This window comes from Podarcis raffonei, chromosome 12 (assembly GCF_027172205.1).
Source record: "Podarcis raffonei isolate rPodRaf1 chromosome 12, rPodRaf1.pri, whole genome shotgun sequence".
Classification (NCBI taxonomy): domain Eukaryota; kingdom Metazoa; phylum Chordata; class Lepidosauria; order Squamata; family Lacertidae; genus Podarcis; species Podarcis raffonei.
Window position 1 is genome coordinate 39,186,542 of NC_070613.1, and position 21,404 is coordinate 39,207,945.

Below are 21,404 nucleotides of genomic sequence, written 5' to 3' on the forward strand. Positions count from 1 at the left end.
CATTTAGGGAACCCTAAAGCTTGGTTTGATCTATGCTTCATCGCTGATGTCCAGGGGCATCTGAACTAATTTCTGCTCTTCTCTTGTTGCTGAGTTTATGCTGTCTGAATAAAACTTGGCTTCTTACTTCCAAGAAAGTACACCTGTTGTTGTTCTTGGGTGGCAGCCAGGACAGTTCCTTCTGTGAATGAAAGAGCTGCTTCTATTCATGGAAATGAATGAGATTTAAAGAGGCTGCCTATTGGAGGAAGCAGGGGCAGCAATTTTCACCCATTTTCTCTTCTACCTACAGCTGCCTGTGCTGTTCTGGGGGATCACCCAAACCACCAGAGAAGGCTTTCAGGGGGCACAGAGAGAAAAGGGATAGGCAAAAACTGCCTTCACCCCCTCCTGCAGTGTGAGCAGAACTCTGCTGAGCATAAGTCAATTTCCAACCCATACTGGTGAGACAAATCATTGTCTAGGAAACTGGGAGCCAAATGTAGGATTTTCACCTTCTTGTAACCATAGTAAGTATTAACCATATTATCATTCATACACAAGCAATGCTAAACTATGATTAAAGGCAGGCAAGGAAAGAGAGGTGGGTTTTCTCTAAAGAAGGAAGTAGAAAGTAGGAAACCTTGGTTTGCAGAGAGTTAAAACATCATGCCTTCACTTCAGTGAGGCTATCTATCACCCACCTCTATGAAGACAGAAATGGTAGTTTCTATTATTAAAGCAATTTTTGCATCTAAGATGACTGAATAACAGGCCTTAATCATTCGGGATGATCAGAAATGTAAATAGTGGGAGGAGTGATTAACCTAAAGTAAGCAATATTTTTTTCATTGCAGTGGCTGATGTGACGAATGTCGTACTTCATAGAAAATGTATCACTGTTAGGTGTGATCAAGTGAGTGTAGGTAGTTATGATTACTAGTACAGCTAAAATAGCTCTCCTCATACTGAGTTTGGTATTTTTTGCTATTTGGGAGTGGGGGGGAATCATCCGATACACACTTATCTGAGAGTAAGTCCCATTGAACTCAGTAGGGCTTCTGAGATGACGCATATAGGATTACTCTATCAATGTTCTATCTATCTGCACTGGACCTGAAATAATTTTTTCATATCCATTACTTTGGGTGAGAGCTACTACATGTTTAAGCCATTTCACAGGTCTATGGTTTACTCGGGCTAAAATTAGTTCTATTTGACGACACAGTAGCAACCCTTCAGGACAGCTGGGCCACAATGTTGTGAAAACACTGTCAAATATTATTTTAAAGTTCCCACATAAAATGAAAACAGAGGTTTACAAATTAAAAACAAACAGCAAATTAATGTACACAGCTTACAGCACTAGTATATTTAACAGAAATTATTGTTGAAATAAGCTCTGTGCTTGTGTCTGCTGTATAGAACCTGAACCAAGACTCTCAAAGTTCTGCGCTTCCCCTGCAACTCTCTAAAACACAAACTAGCATGTGTCTGTTCTGTATGTGTCAGGTACTACTGCAACTCTTGCAAAAGCCACCTCACGGCTGGGCAGGTAAAACTGATTTTTTCATTATAGTGCAAGTGTGTGCAGACATATTACACTGCTTCCACTAATTACAATTGCTTTTTTCAACCCTCTAAGAAACTATATATAAAATAGTAAAATTGTCATCTATGTAGCGCAGGTTTTTTTTTTTTAATCCAAAACAGAAAGTATCTTGGAACCAGTCTGTTGTTCATATAGAAGAATATGTTTTCTCCTTCCATGGAAACATAGCTCAGATATACTTCTCAGTTCTTTTTCCTGAACAGAACAAACAAGGCACTAAGCAGAGTGAGCAAAATTATGCTTGGTGCAAACTAAAATCCATAGGCGCTAAAACACTTTGTAATTGGTATGGGCATTATATAGTGCTGTAGTACTCATATACAGGTACATGAGCACGGTCATCGGGTCTTACTGCCGCTGAGCTTCCAAATTTTTAGGAACCATTTTGCATTCAAGGCTGCTGAAAGGAAATTTGACCTGGAAAGTATCAAAGGGAATATTATTTTTAGGGGTATGTATTGGCTCTGTGTAATTTTCAGAATTAGGAGGTTAAACAGGGGTGGGGTCCCCATTTTCCCAAATCAGAATGCACTGTTAAAATGGCACATCAAGCTGGATCAGAGCCTCCCTATCCTGACTCACTTTGCTTAAAAAACACTGCATTTTTAATGTAAATTCTGTGTCTTTTTTAGAAAAACCAAACTAACTATGGAGGTTGTGGAGAGGCGAGAGGAAGATCCTTAATTTTGACAGACAGCTCTAGATTTTAATGAGAGAATTATTTTCCTGGGAAACTCCAATCAGAGTGATTTGGGAAAAGAATGTTGAAATAAATATTAAACACTGTGCTTGCTTTTTACTTGAATCTATGCTCCCCCCCCTCCACAACCTATGCACGTCAGTGGTGATACCTCTCTCCTATAGGAAACAGGTTCTATTGCAAAAAATCTGTTGCTCTTTTTGGGTGCTGGGAAAAGTCTGTCACCTCATCAACAATTATTGTGGTAAAAGGGTTGACATTTCCCCCCACTTCAGACTTTCCTGGGGATCCTCTGCCATTGCATTTAGCCACTTCCAAATAAAGTCTGGGGGTGGAGAATGACTTGTAGGACAATGGCTGCATCTATCATTCTGAAATGTAGCAGGCTTCATCTCTTCAGAAATAGTGGCCATGCCTGCAATTTACATCCGTGTCTTGTAAAAAAAATAAAAGACCTTTTTTTCTTTTTAAAACAAACTTTTAAAAGTGCCCTGCATTAAAACGCCTTGATGTGTCTGCCTTTAAGGTTTAATCTAAACTAGAGGGGCTCTTTTGCTTTCAAATTTCATCCACTTTTGTGAAAAAGAAAAAGAAAAGTTATAACCATTTTTAAATTCCCCATTAGAGTGAAATGGGTGGGAGGAAACAGAGCTTCATTTTTTAACAGATCTAATCTGATGAATTAGATCTGAATTGGAAAGGCACAGAGCAGTTCTGAAACAGATTGGGCTGCTTCCCAAAGCTACAGATGCAAGTTGAATCTTGTGACTGGTGCACACCTCTAATTATTTTACCCTTGTGAATATGGCATTATTAATGTTTCCTCACATAAAAATACTGAAAATGGCTTATCTAACAAGTCGGGAGAAAGTACCAGAACATTCCACAGGAGAACAAGCTAAAATGGCAATATGGAGGAGAATGGAAGTGTCCCAAACATAACACATCCATTCTTAAGAATTAGCAGCAGCATCAATAAAAAGTAGAAGAGCAAGACAGAATTTTAAGGCCACTGTATATTCTTCTACTATTCTAGCCATGTGTATAAATTTATTGTAATCCTAATAATTTTTTTTTAAAAATGAATGAGGGGATAATTACGAAAGTTGTCTTTCAAGAGTGTTTGTAATCTAACTCCGGTGGTTAGTACTTCCATGGTTGCTCAGGGGTAAAAGAGGAGAGGGAGAATTAAAAGGTGGGATTGCAAAAGAGAGTAACTGGAAGGTCTTAATAAAACACATTGTGTTGGTCTATTTTCTTACTATGTTCCAGTGGGATACCCCTTTAGTTTCTTTCCCCATTACTATTCTCCACTCAGAACTTTGTTTTACTCTTGCCTGGCATTTTGACAAAACAGGCAAGAGAATTCTGATAATCTGATTGGTTATAGGATGTTGTTATTCTACAGATAGTGTGGAAATGGACACACCACCAACTTTATCTAAGCAATTACAGATGGGCAAGCACCATCCCCCACAAACTTGCTTCGTAATTAACTCATTTTACGTAAGCTTTCTCTGAGAACTCTGACAAAATAAACAAACAGACCTTGAGGTCTTTCTGAGAGTTCGCCAATAAATCATGAAAACACAAAAACAGAGAAAATTTTCCTCACCACCACTATTTCCATTAGCCCAACGTTCCCAAAACATACCCTGGCAAACTGCAGACAGAGGCAGGGAGCAATTCGGCAACAGTAAAGGAGTATTCTTTAAAGCCTAGAATAATCTATTGCTATACGTAAAATGCTCCCCACGCCTCCCAGCTCCATCCATTAAGCAGATAAGCACTGGGAACTTTGTTTCCCAGTCAGGAATGGATGCTGTAGCAGAGCCATGTAGAATTTTAAAGTCCTCTCTCACTTCAGCCCTCCTTGCTTGTGGCACCTCTTTTTGGCAAATACAAGAGAGTTTTGAAAGAGTCATAAAAAAGCCCCAATTTTTAGAACTGGAAGATTTGGGCTCAGCTCGTAGTAGTTTCTTGTTTCTGTTTCTCAATTTCAAATTTAGATAATATCACTATAATCAATATTCTACAGCCTTTTAAATGTGTCTGTGGGAATGGGGAGCATTGTTTTGTGTTTTGGTTTAATTGCTTACTTGTGTTTTATCTTTGTATTTTATTCTGTGAACCTCCCTGGTATCTTTTGATGAGGGACAGTATATACATTAATCAATCAATCAATCAATCAATCAATCAGGAAATGTGACTCAGAAAGAAACATCTCATCACACAAGCAGACACTGCAAGCTAGGGTCCTTGATTTACATTGGCCCATCAATTTATACTTTGCAGATCCCCCCCCCTTTTTTTAACATAGGAATTTTTAGAAAATGACAACCTTCTTGTAAAATATTCTTTTCAAGGATAAAGTTGCTTGGAATGATTGGGGGGGGGGGACCCTGAAACGTATAAACATCTGTAAAGGTGATATAAAAAGGCTGTGTTGTGCATAAAAATGCACTGTAATTTAATGATATCACAAGGCCATTCTAGAGCTTGAGGCAAGCGGTGTATATTGCTGCTCTTTGACACAATTTGATTTTGCTAATGAAATAAAAACGCCTCCTTTAAAAGCTTTAAGGGATGTGAAATACCAGGCCTTAGACAACAGAATCGGCAACTACCTGTTCCAAACCCTCAAGCAAAAACTGCCTAATGGCCTGCTGATAGAGATGTCTATCTTGGGATATGGGGAGAGGCGGGGGCAAGGATTAGGGTTGCAGTACCTTGTCAGTTTTTACAACAGTGGGGGAGAGAGGTTAGCTTTTAGAGCATTTTCCTATTAGATTTTTTTTTTAGGATTCACTTATGCCAGAGTTCAAGCTGAAATCGCAAATCTGGTTTTTACCATTATTACAACTGCTGAGATATACAATGACTGATGCTGTTGAAGCGTTGTGAACACATGTAGGTGCACACACAGCAACATGTGAACTCTGCAAGTTGAACATTATTTTCTATGGTTGAAGTAGAGTTGAAGGCCAATTATGTAATATGTAGAAGACTGAGGCAGTCAGTACCTATATACCATAACGAGGAATAAGTTTTGGTTTCGTGTTTTGGGGGAGCCTTTGGGCAAGATAGTCCTCTTTTTAAGTGGGCACACCTTTTCCTCAGCACTATTGCCCATTCCCTTGCCTTCTTCCTCTTGGATAAATCCATACGGGAAGAGGAAGAACGTAAGGTGAATGGAGGATGCCGCTCCACTTCTTCAGGCCTATTCAGAACATGAGGCAAGGTCAAGCGACCACCTCAGGGAGCGGAATCCTCAGAGGCAGCAGAATGTATGCACTCTAAAGCATGTATTGCCAACTGCTCATGCTGCAGCAGCAATGGTTGTCGCACGCTCCTTGGAGGCCAGATTTGCTGTCCCCTCAGTGTCAGCCCCCCTCCCATGCTGCGTCTATGCAGGAGACACTGCTGATCTCCTCCCACCTCCTAGCGGAGGCTGCACTATTCTTGGGCTCTGCACCCACCCAGTGCTATTCAGAGTGGGCTTCTTTCCATCCCATGACAGCCTTTGATTCCCACTTCAACCATCAGTTGAGATTGATTTCATTCCCACCTCCACCCCCCATTCCTGATACAGTGGTACCTCACGTTAAGTACTTAATTCGTTCCAGAGGTCCGTTCTTAACCTGAAGCACCATTTTAGCTAATGGGGCCTCTCGCTGCCGCCGTGCCGCCAGAGCACGATTTCTGTTTTCATCCTCAAGCAAAGTTCTTAACCCGAGGTACTATTTCTGGGTTAGCGGAGTCTGTAACCCGAGGTACCACTGTATAGAACTTCTCTCACCCCCTTGTTTCTGATGTAGATATTTATCCCCCCCCCCCCGGTTCCTGATGTAGATCTGTGCTCACTTCTTCTTCCCTGGTGTGTGTGCCATTTTGTTGTTCACCTCAGGTGCCCAAATGTCTCAGGCCAGCCCTGTTCCTCTGCCACTACTTCCATGCTCAGCAAAGCAGCTGCAGTCAGGAGAAAGAGCCTAGGACTTTGAGTCTCCAGGGAATTGACAGCAGGCCCCTTGCATGTTCTACGCATTGGCTGGTGCCCAGCACTACAGACCTGCTCTCCCCTCTCAATGCCTTCCCTGGCACGCATACACTGGTCAGCTGCTGAACAGAGAGATTACGGTATTCTAAGTGGCTTCACTGGTGTATTCGCATTGTGCCAATCTCCCCACCCTTCGCTTCTCCTTCACACCCTGCTCTGTCCCATCCTAAAAGTAAAGGTAAAGGACCCCTGACAGTTAAGTCAAGTCACGAACGACTCTGGGGTTGCAGCGTTCATCTAGCTTTACTGGCCGAGGGAGCCAGTGTTTGTCTGCAGACAGTTTTTCCGGGTCATGTGGTCAGCATGACTAAGCTGCTTCTGGCGAAACCAGAGCAGCACATGGAAACACTGTTTACCTTCCCACTGGAGCGGTACCTATTTATCTACTTGCACTCTGACGTGCTTTCAAACTGCTAGGTTGGCAGTAGCTGGGACTGAGCAACGGGAGCTCACCCTGTCATGGGGATTCGAACCGCTGACCTTCTGATCGGCAAGCCCTAGGCTCAGTGGTTTAGACCACAGCGCCACCCGCGTCCCCTGTCCCATCCTGAGAGCTGCTTATGTTTAGTGGCAGATGCCCACCTTGCTTCTCAAGTATTTATGTTGATATAAGCATAATTCTTTACAACACAAAGCATTTCACATAATTTAAGGCATTAGCAGGAATACCTGGCACTGGTAAAGAGGAAAGAAGTGGTTATAATTCAAACTGCTATCCCTGTCACCAAACTCAACACATCTCATTGGCGTCAAGGAAATTAACACTACCAAGACTTGTTCTTCCTATCTTGTGCAGACCTATGGAGCACAGTTTATACATTAACATGGCCCTACCTTGGAGAAGGAGAGTGTCAGCACCGTGTCCCCAACCCTTCTAAAGTTTGAATGCAAAATTAAGCATTCTTACAAAACTTTATATACAGATCCTGATTGTCTAGACCTTGATAATGAATTCTAATAATCCACCGAAAAGCATACATGCAGTCACTATGTTGCACTTTGTAAGTTATCTTGCACTTCTTTATGCAAACAATATGTATGAGAACAACAGGGCAATATTACTCTCGATCAACCTGCTGTGGAGGTAAGAAGTTATTTTGCACAACTGCTGTATGCATACTTTCTAGTGGATAAACAACGGCATCTCTCACAACATTCTAGTACAGAGGGGACAAAAGACAGAAAACGCCCAGTTCTAATATTGCAACTTTCTCCTTGCTCCCCGCCCTTAATTCAGACTAGACCAAATAAACATCAGCTTTAGTTTCCACTGTTTCATGCATGCACAGAAATAACAAATTAAAGCCCAGGCACGTGCTTCACAAACCACACACAATGATTATACCAAAATCAACTAAGAGTTTTGTGGTATCTCAAAGGCCAACACATTTATTATGCCATAAGGTTTTGTAGATTAAGAGTCCAGTTTATCAGATGCATGAAATGTAATCCTCAATTGGCAGGTATTTATTACACAGATGGGAAGCGGATGGTGCTGTGGGTTAAACCACAGAGCCTAGGGCTTGCCGATCAGAAGGTTGGCGGTTCGAATCCCCGCAAAAGGGTGAGCTCCCATTGCCAACCTAGCAGCTCGAAAGTACGTCAAAGTGCAAGGAGATAAATAGGTACCGCTCCGGCGGGAAGGTAAACAGCGTTTCCATGTGTTGCTCTGGTTTGCCAGAAGCAGCTTAGTCATGCTGGCCACCAGTGGCGTAGCGTGGGTTGTCAGCACCCGGGGCAAGGCAAGTAATTTGCGCCCCCTAACCCATGGATTTTAGTAGGGGCAGAGAGCTGTGAGTGCGAATGCGCCCCCCCCAGATGTTGCGCCCGGTGCGGCCGGCCCCCCCCCCCGCACCCCCACACTACGCCACTGCTGGCCACATGACCCGGAAGCTCCCTCAGCCAGTAAAGCGAGATGAGCGCCACAACCCCAGAGTTGTCTGCGACTGGATCTAATTGTCAGGGGTTCCTTTACCTTTATTACACAGATGCATAAGTGTAAAAGTTGGAGTTAAACAGCAATGAAGTAGAAAAAGGATGCTCTGTGATAATTTGGTTCTTACTTTTTTTGCATACTTTTTTTGCATTTCATTGCCATTTGACTCCCAACTATTACCTTTCCCACTCTTTTATGTCCATGTGTATAAATACCTGCCAACTGAGGATTACATTTAATCCACAAAAGGTTGCGCCATAATAAATTTGTTAGTCTTTATGGTGCCACAAGACTCTTCTGTGTTTTTACTGCAGGGAGACCAACACAGCTATCCCTCTGGAAATGATTATAACTTCACTCCAAAATTATTGTTATAAAACAAACACATTTTAAATCTATTTTTGAAGCCAAACAGTTTATAGGAAAAAAGTAATCAAACTAGGGTTCTTCCCTATATATCTATATCTAAATAAGCTCAAATATTCTTTACAATGATTGGGATGAAATGCAAACTGAAAAAAACCCTGGGGAGGAAAGCAAAGCAGAGCTGATGTGCCCCAAGGGCTATAAGTTAATTTTGCTTGGTGCAAGGAACCTTGATAAAATGGATCATCGGCTTTTATTTATTCATTCAAAAAGTCATTATGGCTGATAGGAAAGTCTTAAGAACTTGACAGCCATATAAACACATGGAGCAAAACCTCAGAATCATACAAACTACAAAAAATATTTTAAAAATAATTATGGGGTAAATTGAGCTTGATTGCCAATGGTCATAATTCTTCATAGCTTCTGCTGCAAAGTATGGGTTTGGATCCATCCAAACCCATCTCATTCATAGATGGGGCCCTCTTTTCTCTCCTCATGGTGCTTGTGTCTGGGATAACCCAACAAGGTAATATCCTTCATTACAAAACTATTAATCCTTACCCCAAACAGATTGTCTCTTTTAGCTGTAACAAAACCAGCATCATGAACCATGCAAATCAAACTGAAATACAACATTTCCAATACATATATAATGTTCTATCCTGGTTTTGCCATATAAAACTTGGAAGATACAGACTGATCTAAATTATTGTAAAATATGTATTGTTTTCCAGATTCTTGATTTCAGTGCTCTCAAGTGCACTTACAGTAAAAATTATTTCTTTATATAACTGCAGCTTATACTGGGAGTGCTACATAAAGGTACAGATATAAGCAAATATAGCTTAGCATTGCATCATATCTACATTTGTGGACAAGCTGCAACTAGATTGCAATAAGATACCAAAATATGTAAAATGCTGCCTCTTCAGATAACTGACTTGCACGTCTCCTGCCTTCACGTTATCAGATAGTTTTGTGAAGTGACTACATTTCTGTGCACAGTTCCAAGTAAATCTCAAGGGAAGACAGTAAACTTACTTATGAGTAAACATGCATCACGTTGTGTTACATATTCTCTAAAAATGAGCAGTTTAAGAACAGTGCACAAAGGACGCATATATGCATACAAGCAATGTATATATTCACAACATGCGTCCTATTCTTTCTCTGGAAACCTCCCTTTTTCACAGGATTCTCGCACATTTTTCCATCCAGGTACTGAGCTGAATGTGACCTCCTTAACTTCAACGTCCACACATGCATCCAGAAATCTAAGGAATGGTTGTGCACAGTTAAGTCTTGCAAATATACTGCTGGAATAGTTTATAATTCCTAAAGATAGTAGTGATTGATTCCTCTATAAAAGCCACACTCTAGTGATCTCTCTGAAGCTTATATATCATATTTTTCCATTTATAAGACTAGGGTTTTTTCCTAAAAAATAATGTCAAAAATTAGCGGGCGTCTTACTCCCCCCATTTTCTTAAATCTGAGTCCCCCAAAACAGTCTTATACATGGGGGTGTCTTATAGACGGAAAAATATGGTACTTCCTAAATACCTAAATAAACGTATTCTAAAGGACTTTCAGAAACGGAAGAAGATGGGTTGTATATAATGGTGCTTCTCTGCTGATGGAAAGCACTTTTGATTCAGTCAGTGGAAGGGGGAGAGGGAAGGTGATTTTTCATGGATTCCCTTTCTCTCCCCCCCAGCCCCCCTGATCTCCCCCAGAGAGTTGGGGGGACCCTTTGAAGCAGCATGAAAGGTGTTATAGGAAATAGGGGACACTGGCAAAAATCACTTTCCTTGGTGATTCACTGATGGAAACCTCTGCTGGATCAGAGAGGCTTCTGTCAGCAGAGGCACATGAGCTATATTTTAAATGTATAAAATGTCCATTTTGATTATAAATTATTTATATGAAATTGTTTTACTATAGGCAAGATAATTCTGAGTAACAAAAGATCCAAGCTCAGACAAGATTTATGTGGAAACAAGACCCATCCATTCCAGTACGATTCACTTCCAAGTATGTATTTTTAAGGCTGATATCCTAAACACAATAAAAATCCAGCCACCCTACTGACCCAAATGTAATAAAACCTATAGATAAACCAACAATTCGGCTAGAAATAATCAGAGAGCTAGAATAGAAACTAATAAAATCTGTAGCTCAGGAAATGATCAGCTTAATTCTTGTCCCTGCCACGGAATACTGAGGACGCCTTTGGTTTCCTCAAACCGACAGATTTTAGCCTCTATCTACAATATTTAAAATAACAAGATTGTCTTGTGTTAAACAGTTGTTCGAAAGATTTCTGAGCTAACATACTTTATACATTGTGAATTAAGATCATTTCAAGCAGTTCAATAACGACTTAGGAGGCTTTGCATCATATAAATTAGCCATTCGTTACTATTTACAGGTTATGCTTTAAATGTCACAAAAGCCCTTGCTTAGCTAGTATGGGACAGTTCCCACTTGCATTGCCGGTATGGTTGCCCAATGGTGCATGAGACTATATTGTCTAATGCCTTCTACTCAGTGCTATTTTTCTAGAAAAAGAGGGGCCGGAACTCACTATGAATGCCTCCTTTGATCTCTTATAATGGCAATGGCGCTCAGCTGAGAGGTGCCTGGACTGAGCTCCAGTGAGTTCCAGATGGGGGGGGGGAGCCCTGCTTCTACTCATGAGTTGATTGGTGAAACCTGAGTGTGAAGCCTCTTTTTCTATCTGACATCTCCACTGTTATTTGCTTCACTGTTCTGGGAAACTTGGCAAGCTGGCAGAAAAAAGTCTGGAGAAAAGCCTGATCAATTTCATGAGCAAATGAATCTAATTTTTAAAATTGGGTATGTGGTTTGTGTGTATGCCCGCACACACATGCGCACTGTAGGCACAAGTAATAATAATATAATGAAATTTAGGTGAGGAAGTGTCAGTGAAATCGGCAACATTTTCCCTTCTTGGGTTGCATCAGAGAGCAAGTGGGTGGGGAATAGTGACTCAAATAGTCACTGGACACATGCCGCTGGTTACAGAAAAGAAAGGAGAAATCAGGTAATCTTGCTTGTCAACAGTGACCAAAGAGGTATTTCTATACAAGGAAGAGAGGTTAAAATATGGAAATGAGCCATTCACATAATGGAATAACACTGGGCACTGAACTAAAAGGAAGCACTTCAAATAGAAAGCACCTGTTCAGAGGTGGCACAAAAACGACACCACAGGAAAGCTGAAATGCAATTGATGCGCATGCAGGAAGGCACATCTACAATATTTTAACAATCTGATGCTAGCACTGCGTTTATTTCGTGAATGCACACCAACAGTGGGAAAGAGCTCAAAAGCACTTTTAAGTGGCATGTCTGGAATCTGTCTTGCCCATTATACTGTTATTATGTATTTGGATTTGTCCTAATAATTTTTTGTTTTTTCTTTTGTAGATGTTTAGAACACATCATACATTCACACAAAATACTGAAGTGACTCTTTATTTTTATAAATTAGCATACTAAACTAGTTTGGTTTGATATAACACAACATTCAGATTCAGCAGCAGGTGTGACCAAGTTTAACTACTGCCACACACCCAATGTGCTCTATTAACACAAGTTACAATAATGCAGTTCAAATATCTGACATAAAAAAGCACCGAACTCCAGCTTTGTATTGATATTATTTCAGTATGTCTTTCACAGGATTAAACCTGAATAGTTGTTTAATAAATCTACTACATTTTAAGGTCTGATGAGGCAGTAAATGCAAATTTGCATTTTTTGGGCAAGAGATTCCAGTGGCAACAGTCTGTAGAACCTCAAATCAATGTTGCCTGTGGTGTTTTGTTATTTATTGCATGTTATGCTAAGTACCTGTGAAAGGGGACATTCCTTGGCCAATGAACTCTGGTTCATATCCTTCAGTAAGTCCTTCAGAGCATTTCTTACTGTTGTGTGAGACCATTGTTCAGGAGGCAAGTCTTCTAGTTTAGGGCAACTATTTGAGACATAGATTAGAAAAAGGATTATTACAAGATTGCATTCTGCTGCAGAACATTCCTTTAAGACAGACAGATTTCATTTTGTGCATCAAGCAGATGCATCTGGAGATTGCTCTCAGTCTCCTGATTGTTCCGATTAGTTAATTACTTTATACAACACATCTGCTGTATTGATGCATGAATTATACATCAGCTGCATGTGGCGACTATTTTTTCATGTTACTTCTACCTTCCTGCTCTGATGCGCTTGGTAAAACAATTTAAGGTGTAATGCCTTCTCACGACTGATCATGAAAAGAATTAATATATTAGCTTCCCCCACTTTTAGTTTAGCGAAATTTAAAAAACCTCGACAGCAACAATAAGAGCGAACAAGTCATTCTTTTTTTTTTTTCAAAACGCACACAGATGGTGCTGTTCATGATATGCAAAAATATTTTTCTCTTAAGTAAACTTTATGTAAAATGCCTTCTTGTAATGCATCATTTAATTGACTAAAATGCAATATACTTTTAATGAGATACCAAAAGGAAAGCTATGAATCGCAGCTTTGTGAATATAAGGTTTCTACAATATTTTGGGGCGTGGGGTGGGTCCTGAAGAACTGCAGTAACAAAAGAATGCAGGTATTATTCTGAAGGGTGGCCTGCCTTAACTCAGCAGGAACTGAATATTCACAATATATCAAATTCTAGACTGCCACCCTGCGTGACATACCTGTGCAACTGGATTTTCAGTGTGACCACGTGATAAACATCCTGCAGCATGTCAGCTACTGTAGCATCAGGGGCATCTGTCACATAGGAGAGAGGAACTGGGTTCCATTTCCCAACCTGGATTAGTCCTGCACCAGACAGAAAGATTACAGGAAAAGAGGTTTCAATCGTGGGGCTGGTAATTTTAAGAAAACAGGTAAAAGAATCCATGATTACGGGATTCTTTTATATTATGCAGCTATTTTTAAAATTCACAGTCAACCACGTATGTCCTCTTCTCTTACATTAACAGATGAGTGGATATTGAGCGAGTTACTATACTGAAAAACATGCGCTTGTAAATTTCCCTGTAAGAAACAATAAGAGATGGCTCAGTCCTGGGCGGCGGGGGAAGGTTAACTTTCTCAACTGTCCACCTGCTGAAACGTATCTCTTCCTTATGGATCTTCAGTGGTATAGATTATTAAGGATTGTTACTCCACTGAAGACATTTAAAAACAAAGCCATACTTGCAATATTTCACACGAGCAAATATAAGCTAAGAAAAATGCAATGCAAAATTTGAAATATACATTTTACATGGCTGCCGATTATAAGCACTAGCACGGCGTATCTGAAAATAAGGAATACCCTGTCCGCCCAGTCCCCCCACTAAAAGTAAATGAAGACTGTTTTGCAATTTATCAAGAGATGTTTACCTTTTGCTTGAGCAGCAGAGCTATGAGAATATCCAAGCGACAGCAATGCCATTTCAATCAGCTGGTTGAATAGCATGTCCTTCCTTACCAAAACAAATTCTGCATGCTCTTCTTTGCAATCATACTCAATGGAGTTTTCATAATGTTCCACTACACAGAAAACCGGAAGCATGGTTCCTGTAACACAACAATTTTAAGAAATCAAAATTTCCTTGTTACTTACATGTACTATCCAAATGGGTTGTCAAAGAAATGCTATGCAGCTGAAATCCTACCCAGAGATTCCTGCCAGATATAGGCTACATCACACGCATACATCTACAAAATGGTATAACAGGTGTATGTACAGGTCTTGGTCTGCTCTAGAATTCAGTACCTGCTTACAGAAACAGTGGGGTTGGCTGCAGAGAAATAATGTTGGTTGTCCTATCTGATTTGTTGTGAGCGTCTGCAATGTGACTACTTAAATACATACTGCAGAAGGCTTCAGAGCAAGCCATTGCAATGCCATCAACATAATTCTGTTTACAATAAAACTTCCCTAGTAGTGCCAAAAATACTGAATTACTAATTGTCACAAAATTTCACCTTTGTCTGGCTGTTCTTCAAATTTCACATTTACAAAACAGTGCAACCCCCCCCCCCAAAAAAACCCCAAACCCCACCCAATCTAATGCTAATTGTTTTTACTGTTTGGAAATAAGCAGGACACACTTAAGTTACATCTAACAAGATACACATTCTGGAAAGAAAAGAAAAGAAACACACACACCTACACAATTCTAATTATGTCACATTTACTGTAACCCAAGTTACTGCCATTATATGTACTTTGAGCAGCTAACTAGTGAAAAATAAAATACTGTGCCATACATGTGTGCACATAATTAACTTCCCTTTTTCTTTTTAAATTAATTTCAAGGGACTATTTTTACATTGCTGTGGTCCCAATGTATCAAGATGAAGAAAAGGTTTATAAATCATACATCACATCTCTCATTGATCTCAATGAGATGACAGCATTGCCAGTGAAACAGGCTAGGCCTTTTTTAAACATCGGAATATTTGTGGCTCTTAAAATTTCGCTTTCATTTGAGCTAGATTTGGAGTAATAGCCCACTGTTCAAGCAGCACCGTACAAGTATCACTCACTTGCTATAGGAAGGAGCTGTTCTTGCGAAATTACAGCTGATGACTTAAATGAGAGGGAAGTTGCATGTAAATATAAACACCTACATCCCACTAAGCCAGAGGCAGAACTCTGGCTACCTACAGTGATGCAGATCAGACCCTTTTACTGACAAGATCTGAAAGGGTTAAACAGCCGCTACACGGGAGATGTCTCATGGCATAGTGCCAGGAGGGCATAATCTTTAGCATAAATGATGGCAAAGGTTACTTTAACAGGGCGCCCAGGATCGCCAATTAGTCCTACAACGTTAATGCCTCTGTAAGCACTGCCCTATCTACATTTACAGAAGTCATCCAATCCTGGAAAAGGTATATAACGCATACTGCACTTGTAAAAGTGATTTATCGAAGACATTGAGGTAACTTGAACTATAGAATCTCTTTGTTCATTTTGTTCTCTTACACATACAGTAGCAGATTACAGTGAAAGGCTCCATTTGAATTACCTCTGCACTGAGCAGTTCACCACCAGAGAAATCAGTTTGGCAAATCAATCGTTTCAGGGTTGCTCAGAGAGATGTACAAGCTTCTCTTGGTTTGCTGAATAGGTTCAGCACAGACCACAAACCTAAACATTTGCCAATAATTTGCATCTTATAGCAAGATGCTTCAGGAAGTTGTTTTTTGTTTTTATTTTTAAAAGACTAGAGCATGAATATTATAATGTAAATTGCTGGTTTCTTCCTTGGTTCACTTGTCAGAGCTTGGATAAAATCTGCTTCACAATATGCTTTGACCCATCACTACCCAAACACACAAAGCATGGGAGTAGGGGACTGGATGGGATTGGAACAACTATTAAAAGCCTAACTGCAGAATCTGCACAGATTTTTGCATGCTTTAGAAATACAGTATCAACTTGTGCTTACTCTATGCTTCCCTCCTACTGACCGCAAAGTAAGAAAATTACATTATTTGGGGGGGGGGGAGTAGACAGCCTCCCAACTAAAGCACCCTGGATTTACCCCCAATGGTGCTAAATACAGATTTATTGTGGTATTTTGTATTATAATGGGAAAGTCAGTGTTGTTATTGTGTGAAAGGCCTGCAAGCTCCAGCACTTAAAACACAAACGCCCTTCTCAAAGAAGCAGCGCCTCTTCTTGACTACTCTTTTGATATCCCCCTGTAGCTACCAAAAGGTATCATCTGACTACAGATGTTAAATCTCAACAACCTGTCACAAGTGCCCTTCTATTAAATGTGAAAAATGCTAGACAGGAGACCACAATCTCAGCTAGCTGATCACTCTTGCAAGTACTTGGCAAGATCTCCAAGTGCAGCAACTTTATAACCTTCTAGTATTAAAGGGGAAAGCACTGGTCAGTGCTCAATGCTAAAAATACAGCATGATTTAAACCTGAAGGCAGTGTTAGAGGTTTTGCCGAAGGTTTATGAGTCTATGTAAACAGCACGTCTGCCATAAGAAGCAGAGAAGTCTGTAGAATCCTTGTCTAAAACTGTCCTGGCATTAAAGTTTGCTGTGCAAATATCACATAATACCAGAGACAGCTGAAATCTCCTATTTAGGAATTTATGGAACTTATATGTTTGCAGGCGTCAGAAAGTCTTTTTTATATAGCCCCAGTGCTTCACAGCATAATATTAATGCACTCTGTTTAAAAAGCAGCAATAAATTATATTTTTAATGCCTTACCCTGGCTTTCTTAAGATGCATACATTCTTGGCAAACAATCAATAAATAGGGTAATCATGAGCAGAGGCCAAAGAATTTGCTGAAGTGCTGTTTTTCCATTTTTAATAGATACAGATCTAACAATACGGACTGCTGTGTCTGTTCATTCCAAGATCAATATATTCTTTGTTTTCGCCAATCCAAGGAAAAAATAAATGATTGTATGATAAATGTTATGCATCAGAATGAAATGCCATTGCCTTCTAACTCTCTGTGTTTAATTGTCTTGGTTAAATTTTGTATTTTGCTTAGTAAATGCAATAAGAAATCTGAATTATAAACTAGTAGCAATTATACTGAGAAAAGGAGTGCTAAAACAAAAGCCAAATTATATACAGTACATTTAGATATAAATTAACATGACTGTTGTGTATGATCCCCAAAAATCATGTATACTATTAATTTTACTTTAAAATATTCATAATACAAGACATAACGCAGACACACACATACCACAATCAGTCACCGGCTCTAAAAGTGTCTCTTTCTTGTGAGAACGTCTAATTACAGCAAACCAGTCATTGAACAATATGACACCCAAGTTGTTCATTGCTCAGTAATGAATTGTACTTAAGGAAACAAAGTGCGAAAAATGGTCATCATAAAGGAGTTTTCCACTGAACACCAAAAACGCTTTGCATCACTTTCTTGAAGCCAACTAGTAAATGCAGTCAACCTTCCAATTTTGGACTCTTGTCAAGAGTAGGAGGAGAAATCTGGCTTTTCAAGAACCTATTATTAATTCACAAGCTATAAAAGTGTTTTGCTCAATGCCCCACACAGAACGAGCTTATTACAAGAGTTATCTTTGACTGGTAGCAGTAGTACTAGGTTCTCAACAAGATGGGTAATCTGAAGGTAAGGAGTCTTTTTTCCCCTATTAAAAAGGACTCCACCCATAAAAATGCTCCACCCAATAATACAGTTCAACATTCCAAATGCCAGGATGAGATACACGTAGTACAGAAAGGTAGTACTGAAATACAAATTATTTTTTTAAAAAATCTTGGAAATATGTTTCTTCTAAAAGACACTATATTGGTTTTTTTTTTAAAAAAAATAATGTTCCATATTCAGAATTATTGTGTTACCTTTTCTAGCATGTGTTTTCATCAGATGTCCAGAGTGTTTTAAAGGCACTCCTTGCATTTTAGTTCCTGTACTTCCAAGTCTTCCTCTTCCTAACGGGCTCCCATTCTGCTCCAAGCGGGCAATTTTGGCTGGTGGACCCTTCGGATCGCTTACATTGTTAGACATTTCTGAATGTTCTTTCCCCTGAGTTGTCTCGTTCAAATGATCCATACTCAGTCCCGCCTCTAAAGATCACCTGCCATGATTTAAAAAAATATATATGTGTTGTATACGCGTGCGTAGTTTTATGTAGGCAGCTTTACACATGTACATGATACATCTGTATAGCATGTTCACATAATATTAAATATGTACCTTAAAGAAAAATACACTCTCAGGAAATTTGCTTCATTGTCAAATTATCTCAAAATCTTAGGAATTTCTAAGCCTACTAAATACATTAACTGATTTACAGCATTTGTATCTTAAGAATTCAAGAGTGAGAATAGTAGGTGTGACTGATTAAGTAGCATTCACACAGTAATATACCCACTGCTATAGGTCTCTCAGGTGTATGTTGTAAGGTTATGCTTTTGCCCCAAATTTCTTACTTTATCAAAATATTTCTGTTTAATAAAGAGAAGTCGTATATTGTTTTCTCCTTAGGAATAAAGAGGATAAGACTTTCAGCTAGGCATGCAACAGATCAAACTAGTAATATGATACATCCATACGTATCTTTTAATATATAAAAATACCCAGGTTCCCATTGCTCGACAGTCTCTGGGAATTTCTTTTATGTAGCTTAACTTTTTAAACATAGGAATTAGGTTGATGGACAACAAATAAAAAGATGTAGGTATGTGTTTTCCATATTCAACAGCAGAGTTAAGAAATGCTAGGGCAACTATCACATCTTATAAAAGTCACGTGGAAAAAACATGTCTCTTTGGACAATCACAACTTTTGGGGGAAATCATATTACAAACCTTTCAGTACTTAAAGAAATCCCTGATACATTTTGGATAAATATTAGAACACTCACAAGAGATGTGAAATGAAATAACAAAACTACATACAACTTACGGTATATTCAGTACTGAAACAGACACCACTGCTTTTGAAATTTTAATTCACCATGATTGCTAATTCGTTTTTAAATCGTCATGTTCAATGATACACAGTAAAAGTTACAGATAAGTACTGTTAATACTGACATGTCACAGAGAGAGGGAAAGAAGCTGTTGACTCCTTTGAAAATGTGTGAAAGGTTTCGATGATACTTTCATTCTGGATGAATACTTACTTTAAAATATGGTCTCTGCCACCTTTCCTAATTAAGGTTTATCTACAATGCCTGCTTTATTATATATATATCCAGTATGATCTCTAAGAACAGGTGACCAGTCATTTATGAAACAGTACTTACACCACTGAGCATAAACACTCAAACATGGGGGCAGGGAAGGTACAATTAAATAGAAAGAAATAGACTTGTGAATACAGAATGTAGAATAAATCAATTACACTTCTCCAGTTCTGACGAAATCTTCATTTTGGTGAAGATGCTGTATATCCTATTGTAATTTGTTTCTTGTTTAATCATACACTGCTTTGTCTTGCATGAAGACTGTGTTTATCTGAAGGTTCAGATGCAACCTTAAGAATGCCAGCTGAATAACTATAAAGTTTAGAATATAATGGTTATTTATCCTTACACTCTAGGGTGACATGCTGAGAACCAAAGGTTTACCGTTGATTGTGGTCCCATCTGTTTTTGGTTATGAGTCTCATTAACAATAAATATGCCTACTTTAATCACTTTTTTTAATCAAGATTATTCTTTTTCATTACATTAACTGCTATTTAACCCAAAACTGCACATCTAAATTACCAACATCTATACCATTTGGTAGTGCTTCACCAGAACACTTTGTCTGAGATTCTAGTTTTTCTCTTGTACTCAAACAGGCAAGTCCCTGTCACTCTCTAAAAACTAACACTCACCTGCTAGAAAGAATAGCCATCACAAGCCAGCTCGCCATTCCCTCCTGCCCAACCAACAAAAGTGATAAGATTACAATTCATTTAATGTATATTGCCTAAACACATGGAGCAGGTTGTTTTAAATCGGACTTCGAAGACCCGCCCACTATGCATCCTTTTAGCTCAGCCACCTTGTAAAAAGATTTGTGTCGCAAAGCAAGATTGTGTGCACATAAAACACCTAATTTACTAATTTCGAACTCTATGCTAAAGTTCATCAAAACCTCCACCTGAAATAGTAATGAGCAACTGTCAGCATGGTTTGCCTATAGCAACTCTGAAGATGACAGGGCCAAAAGCTTCTGCCTGTTTCACCTTCAAGCATTTGTTCTATGCACAAGTTTCCAGCACAAACATTAGTTTCAAGGTACAATTTCCTAAGTGCACTACTAACATAGCAATATGACATTCTAAGCATTTTTCTTCTAAAAAAATGGAACTCAGCTGTCAGAGCCATCCTTCCTCTAGGAGAATGGAGTATTGTATTATACCTTCAACACTTCGAGAGTTAGCCCCCTCCCCTTTCTTCTCTTTCCCCTCCTCCTCTCTCCAGATAAAACCCCTTAATCACATTTAAGAGAGGCTCTGTTCTTATCCATTCCATATGGCTGTCATAATCCAGGCCAAGCTTTCACTGTGACCTTTTAAAGAGACAAAGAAGCAAAACACTATCTAGAAACAGGAACACTGCAGTTTTGAGCGAAATTTTATAAAAAGACCTGAAACTCACCACTTCAAAACTTGACAGCATATAAATAATGGAAACAAAGGAGATTTCCTTTGCACACCGATCTCTTGAAGAGGAGGAAGAAGCTCAAGTCTGATGTTTCCTAAGTCCTTTTTTAATCAAAAAAAATTAAGGAAACCTGGAGGATACTTCCCTCCCAAAATTCTATTTTTCTGGGGAAGGGGAAACACATAAGCAAAGCATCACAGCCATGGGAGGGGGAGGCAAGAAGCGGGGGAGGGGGAGAGGGCAGAGGTTCCAATTAATGTATTGTAGTCTCTCCAATAACGGGGAATGAAAAAGTCTAAAAAATTAACCAGACAAGTGTAATACTCCCAATAATAAAAGTTTCTATTAAAGGAAAAGAAAAGTAAAACTGAGATAAGTGGTAACCTGTCTAACTCTGCTTTCAAAAAAAAGTGTAAATCAGAGAATGAAGATGGGGAGGAAATGAAACAGCTCTTCTGCCTAATATTTCTGAAAACAGAAAATGTATTGATCTTGTCCCTTACAATTATTTTCTAATAAGACACAGGCACACAAAAAATAGAAGCTAAAGACATCCCTTCCCCCTTCCCCCCAAAAAACTAATCCAAAAAC

General features: G+C 39.3%; 1 protein-coding gene across 15 annotated transcripts in view; it reads right to left on the reverse strand.

Moving 5' to 3' along the window:
• The window catches only part of SATB1 (SATB homeobox 1), a 116,257-nt gene that overhangs the window by 68,570 nt on the left and 26,283 nt on the right, over window positions 1-21,404 (reverse strand). For 5 of the 15 annotated variants that reach the window (XM_053359733.1, XM_053359737.1, XM_053359736.1 and 2 more), the window contains exons 1-5: window positions 20,808-21,056; window positions 18,052-18,287; window positions 14,075-14,251; window positions 13,378-13,504; window positions 12,533-12,656 (exon numbers count right to left, since the gene is read on the reverse strand). In XM_053359733.1, coding sequence (XP_053215708.1) covers window positions 12,533-12,656; window positions 13,378-13,504; window positions 14,075-14,251; window positions 18,052-18,262 — 639 coding nt within the window. In that variant the 5' untranslated portion in view covers window positions 18,263-18,287; window positions 20,808-21,056. Of the gene's footprint in view, window positions 1-12,532; window positions 12,657-13,377; window positions 13,505-14,074; window positions 14,252-18,051; window positions 18,288-20,038; window positions 20,083-20,807; window positions 21,057-21,404 lie in introns of those variants that run through there. The other 10 variants (XM_053359739.1, XM_053359741.1, XM_053359740.1 and 7 more) reach the window with 6 other exon arrangements.